This window comes from Arachis ipaensis, chromosome B04 (assembly GCF_000816755.2).
Source record: "Arachis ipaensis cultivar K30076 chromosome B04, Araip1.1, whole genome shotgun sequence".
NCBI lineage: Eukaryota > Viridiplantae > Streptophyta > Magnoliopsida > Fabales > Fabaceae > Arachis > Arachis ipaensis.
This window is the reverse complement of record NC_029788.2, coordinates 125213755-125220550: the sequence shown is the minus strand read 5'-3', so window position 1 is coordinate 125220550 and position 6796 is coordinate 125213755. Positions and strand designations below refer to the sequence as shown.

The following is a 6796-nucleotide window of genomic DNA, read 5'->3' as shown; positions in this document are numbered from 1 at the left end:
TCGATTTATTTTAGAATAAACTACTATTTTTGTTATAAAAATTTTGATTACTGATAATTTTAACCGTAAAATAATGTAAATTAACTCTAATTTATTAAAAATGGAGTCCATTTAACAAAATTATTTAGAATGTTAAACAAAATAAGTTTATATTTTTCATAATAAAAAGTAATAATTTATTTATGCATTTTACCATGAAAAGAAAATAAAATAAAATAAGAAAATATAAAAATAGAGTTTTCCTATAAAATTAATACTTTCGAATATTATCTCACTAATAAAGGGTTTGTGATTTGTCTGCATAAAGAAAGAAAGTGTGTTATGATATTGCCTTATGGTCCTTGTTCTCTTTGCTTTGGAAGATGCTTTTGCCCCAAAAAACATTAAAATAACCTGAAGCTCATGAAACATGCTGCTCCAAAATTATAAACTAGTAAGAATTAAAGAAGTCGTCGATAGAAATTTTCCTTCTTTTCCAAGTGTAACCCTACCCATTAATTCATTATATCAACACCCATATCATATCATATACTTTATATTTGAGAAACATATACCTTTCCCCAATATAATCTAATTTAATATGAAACTAATCTTGGAGAAAGAATAAAAAACAAAAGAGGATTGGAATATGCGTTGTGACATTTTGCTTTTCCAAAAGCAAAAGCTGAGTGAAGAAGAAGCACTTTGTGAAGACCAATAAGCGCGCGTAAGACACTAATAGAGATAAAGGAACATTAACATAATAGGCGAGGAATTGATGAATCCCCTATATAATTGAATTGTATGCTATGTCTGCCAAGCAATTCCCACATTCAAATGGGCAAATCTAGTTTTTACTACCTTAATCTTCCCCTTATTATTACCATATCATTTCTTCTCATAGCATTTTTGCCGGATGCTGTTCATAGCAGCAAAAAGGTAGCTTCAGTTCTATTTGTTTCTTGCTTAATTTCTTATGGAAAAAAAATATATTGTAATTATTGTTGTAAGTTGTAATCTTTGTGGTAACATGTTGCATTTCACCAATATATATATATATATATATGTACAGTGCTACATTGTATACCTAGGAGCACATTCTCATGGCCCAAACCCTACCTCTGTTGACCTTGAAGCCGCAACAAATTATCATTACAATTTACTAGGTTCAGTTTTGGGAAGGTACGTACAAAATATTTTTCTCTTATTATTATTAAACTTTTGCTTATGATAGACACAAAGCTTAAGAAAAGACACCACTACATATGATAAGTATTTTATCTAAATATAGTGGGAGTAGTTTAGTAAAGTTAAGCGTATAAAAACCATTAAATAATTCTTCCATGAAAATATATAATTGATTAATTATATCGTGTGTATGCGTATTGGTTCTTNNNNTTCATATAATAAGCACATAAATGGTTTTGCTGCGCTTCTTGAAGAGGAAGAAGCAGCACATGTTGCAAGTGAGAATGCTTCCGATCCATAGTTCCATTATTTTTATTATCAACGTCGCTTTCCATTATTGGTTCATTGACCTCCAATGTAATACAGTAATAATTAGTAATTACCTAGTCAATTTATCTCAATTTTGTTTCAAATAAGTTGACACTGAATTAATTATTAATTAATGATAAATGTTTGTAATAATCGGGGCAGAAATACCGAATGTGGTGTCTGTGTTCTTGACCAAGGAGCACAAATTGCACACAACCCGGTCATGGGAATTTCTTGGACTACACAGAAATGACAAGAACTCAGCATGGCCAAAGGGAAGATTTGGTGAAAATACGATCATTGCTAACATTGACACAGGTAATTAATTAATTAAGATTGAATTTATATTCCAACACAGAAAATGATTTTATAATTAATACCAAACTTTTTCTTGCATAACAAGTGTACTAAATTAGTGTCTATCTTTTCCTTCTTTTTTGATAAACTGCCTATCATTTAATATAAAATATCATTCTCCAAATTAAATTATTTCTCCTTGAATAGGAGTTTGGCCAGAATCACAGAGTTTCAGTGACAAAGGATATGGCCCCATTCCATCAAAATGGCGCGGTGGTAATGTCTGTCAAATACCTGATAACAAGAAAAATCCTTGCAACAGGTTATGCTTTAACTTTTTATATTTTCTATTTTCAAAATTGAGGAAAAAAATTGATTTTCTTTTTCAACAAAATGTTGCTGGATTTTAATGTTGTGGTGTAAACAGGAAGTTAATTGGAGCAAGATACTACAACAGTGCTTTCCAAGCTTACAATGGGAAGCTAAACCCGTTGCTACTGACAGCACGTGACTTCGTGGGGCATGGGACCCACACTCTGTCAACGGCAGGTGGCAACTTTGTGGCAGGTGCAAGCGTGTTTGCGGTTGGGAATGGCACCGCAAAGGGTGGGTCTCCAAGAGCCAGAGTTGCGGCTTACAAGGTTTGTTGGTCGCTAACTGACCCAGCCAGTTGCTATGGCGCCGATGTGTTGGCCGCAATAGACCAAGCCTTAAGCGACGGTGTTGATATCATCTCGCTCTCTGCTGGTGGCCGGTATTTAGTTGCCCCTGAAGATATCTTCACTGATGAAGTCTCCATTGGTGCCTTCCATGCAATTTCTAGAAATGTTCTTTTGGTTGCTTCTGCGGGAAATGATGGACCCACACCTGGAACCGTTTTGAATGTGGCTCCTTGGGTCTTCACAATTGCTGCTAGCACCATTGATAGGGACTTCAGCAGCACTATCACTCTTAGTAATGGTCAACGGATCACGGTACTATCACAATTTTTTCTATGCATGTCTTGCAATATGAAGGGAAATAATAATTAATATCTGTGGTGTATTTTTTGTTAGGGTGCGAGTCTTTTCGTAAACTTGCCACAAAACCAAGCATTTTCTTTGATCGATGCCAATGATGCTAAACTTGCCAATGCGTCAATACAAGATGCGTAAGTACAAATAAATCAATCTTTTATTTATATGTTATTTTGAATGAAAATTCAGATACAGTTAAGTGAGAATTGTTACTGTTATTGTTGTTTGGCAGTTTACTTTGTAGGCCAGGAACACTTGACCCAGCAAAAGTAACGGGGAAAATAGTGGCATGCTTGAGAGAAGGAAAAATAAAATCAGTTAGTGAGGGGAATGAAGCGAAGAATGCAGGTGCAAAGGGAATGTTCTTGCGCAATCAACAGCAAAATGGGAATACTCTTCTTGCTGAGCCTCATGTTTTGTCAACAGTTGGCGATCATGGTTCACATCCACCATATAGGCCGCCTGCTCTGCCAACCAGGAATCCTACTTCTTTAACAACTTCAAGGTTTCAAAAATACAAACAACCCTTAATTCAATACTAATTCATATGATGAAATATAGAAATAGTCAGTCCATAACTTTCCCGAATATATTTTGAATACGAAGAGTCCATTTGCATTTATGTTCGTTATGTTTATAATAATAATATAGCAGGGCTCCTGTAGCGGCCTCGTTGGCCTCGTCTATCACAGTAAGATTCTCGTCGGCAAGAACCCTCTATGGAAGAAAGCCAGCTCCAGTTATGGCTTCGTTCTCCTCTAGGGGACCCAACAAAATTCAGCCATCCATACTCAAGGTCTCATCTTCATTTGATTCCTTATCAACCACATATATCTACTACCATTTTATAAGAAAGAGATTTTCATATCAATATAACTATTAGAAAATCCTTGTTTAGCGTGACTAATTTTTGTTAGTTAACAGCCTGATGTAACTGCACCTGGGGTGAACATACTTGCTGCATATTCACTATTCGCAAGTGCATCTGACCTATTAACAGACAACCGTCGAGGATTTCCATTTAACGTGATGCAAGGAACTTCTATGTCTTGTCCTCATGCTGCCGGCATAGCTGGACTTCTCAGAACCCTTCATCCTACTTGGAGTCCGGCAGCTATCAAATCAGCAATTATGACCACCGGTAATTCACGCCAAAAATATAAATAAACTTTGACAACATAAAATGAACTTAAACAGAGGATCAGAATATATTTAATTGTTGTTAATTTTAACCTATTTTATGTACATCTTGCTCAGCAACCACATTGGACAACACAAACAAGCCGATTCAAGATGCATTTGATCATAAATTAGCAAACCCATTTGCTTACGGTTCAGGGCATGTTCAACCAAACCGTGCAATAGAGCCAGGACTTGTTTATGATCTACACCTCAACGATTACCTAAACTTCTTATGTGCCTCTGGATACAACCAACAACTCATTTCGGCACTTAATTTCAACAGGACTTTCATTTGTAAAGGAACTCACACCATAGATGACTTAAACTATCCTTCAATCACATTACCAAATCTTAAGTTGAGTCCGCTAACAATTACTCGTACACTCACCAATGTTGGTCCCCCAGGCACATATAATGCAACTGCCAAATTAGATGGATGCAAAATTACTGTTGTGCCCAACTCCTTAACTTTCACAAAGATCAACGAGAAGAAGACATTTAGAGTTACCATACAGGCTTCAATTGTGATTAAGCTTTATAAATATCAATTTGGGGAATTGTTGTGGACCGATGGAAAGCACAGAGTTAGAAGTCCCATTACAGTACGACGCCGCAGGTGAAAAATCATAAGAATGATTCATGTTTAATTTAGTATACGAGGCATATGTAAAATGAATAATGTGTGATTTTTGTAATAATTGATGCTGAGCGCGACATCGCTACATCATGTATTTTCTTACATTTTTTTCCCCTTCAAAATTGTGTGTGCAGTGTACTACCATTGTCTAGTTATCTAGTTATTAATATTTAATCTACAATATTTAGAGACAATTTTATTTTATTTTTCCTAATCTCTCTTTCTCTAGCTACTTTACGTCTCTATCCCTCGCCCTCGAAATGCAAATTCAGTTATAATACTATTATCCTAGCTAATACACAATTCGATGCTCTCGTTGTTTTTCATGGTTATCTTGATCACCATAACAATCGGATTTCAAATTATGTGTATCAGAGATGCAAGGACACAATATTACACTGACTTTATTTGATCAGAGATGTTAGGATTTGGTTGAATTAGTCCCACATTGTTTAAGATAGCAAATGAAATGGGTGGTCTAGGCTATAAATATGAGGCTAAGTTTTCTATATTTTTTGCATCAGTCGAAAACACTTAAAGCTTGTATCTGACTATTCTTTTCTTCTATACTCTTTGATTAGAGAGTGTTGTGAGGTGTAGTTAAATATTTGCTTTAAAAGTGTGGGTGTACTGGGGTGCCGGTGTTAGAGAGAAAGAAGTCTATGTGTTGTAACAATTTTCACATAGTGATATTCTTTGGTTGTCATTTGACAATGGTTGTGATTTTTTTTTTCTCCAGTAATTGGGGTTTTTCACGTTAAATTCTTGTGTTATGATTGTGTCTATTTTATTTCTCTGTGAAAGGTATTTTCTCAAGGGGGAATGATGTATTATTCCCAACATGTGGTAGCTTCGGTTCGGTGGGATTTATTCTTAGTATGCTCTATGGTTGCAGCCTAGTCTGACCTTCCACATCAGAAAAAATTTTTGTCCTGACTTGAGGTTGATCTTTGGTTGCTGTTATTGTTGCTGGAAGGCAGTGTGACACTGTCAGAGTGCAGGAAAGACTTGGTATTTAAGTGTGTCCATTGTGAGCCACCTCTCTTTCCTGTGGACCCTTCCTAGTGCACGGTCTACAGTTGAGTTATACTATTCCAGTATACGGTTGCAACAATGTCAAGATATTCAAGTGCTGTGAAGCTTGAAATAGAGAAATTTGATGGAAGAATCAATTTTGGCTTGTGGCAAATACAAGTCAAGGATGTGTTGATACAATCAGGTTTGCACAAGGCATTGAAGGAGAAGATGATGATCTCTAGAAGATAAGAAGTATCCTCATGGTATTGCCGCACTGCCATGGATAAGGATAAGTTGTGGCAATCGGGTCCACAATTGCACACGGGCATTGGTTGGCGTTGAGATGCAAGGTGTGTGGCGGAGTTATGTCGATGGCTGAAGAACTTCCAGGAAAAGCCAATTTGGAAGTTGCACCATGAATTTTCAGCAAGATTTCGATCTGTACCAAGGCGAAATGCTTGGAGTGGTCTAATTCCAAGTGAGTATACTTTCATGGTTGAGTATGATAGTTCTCTGAACTATGATTGTCGGTATAGACAATGGCAGCAAAGAATTGTCGGTGTTGACTATGGAAGCTGAAGATGTGTGACTATTTCAATCAAGGTGGAGATTGTTAGGATTTGGTTGAATTAGTCCCACATTGCTTAGGATAGCAAATGGAGTAGGTCGCCTAGGCTATAAATATAAGGCTAAGTTCTCTATATTTTTTGCACCAGTCGAAAACATTTAAAGCTTGTATCTGACTTTTCTTTTCCTCTATACTCTTTGATTAGAGAGTGTTGTGAGGTGTAGTTAAATATTTACTTTGAGAGTGTGGGTGTGTGTATTATTTCCAACAAGAGAGAGCAAGAGAATGTAATTATCGGACTGTGACGAAGTACTTTATTTCTTTTTTTTCTTTTATTTAGGTATTTAAAGTACATGACTTTAAATTAACAACAAAATAAAATTGTTACTTATCAGTCATGTAGAATTATAGACAATAATTTTTTTAAATAATGTGAACAATGTGCTTTAAAATTAGCCTAATAAAATAAAAAATACACTATATCCCTACGAAAATTATGAAAATCACAAATGGAGAAGGGAGATTATTGTATGCATAACATTGTTCACTAAAATTATTGTCTACCTATACTTTTTTAAGAAATAACGTTAACCTAAAAAGTAT

General features: G+C 35.5%; 1 protein-coding gene across 2 annotated transcripts; it reads left to right on the top strand.

Moving 5' to 3' along the window:
• LOC107635246 (subtilisin-like protease Glyma18g48580) lies at nucleotides 725–4814 on the top strand (the record flags this gene model as incomplete). 2 transcript variants are annotated; one of them, XM_016338652.2, is given in 11 exon segments in its annotated part: nucleotides 725–918; nucleotides 1052–1161; nucleotides 1378–1445; nucleotides 1639–1794; nucleotides 1981–2095; nucleotides 2201–2747; nucleotides 2829–2923; nucleotides 3022–3294; nucleotides 3441–3585; nucleotides 3714–3930; nucleotides 4047–4814. In XM_016338652.2, coding segments are annotated over 11 exon segments (2406 nt in total), but the record flags the coding sequence as incomplete, so codon positions are not given.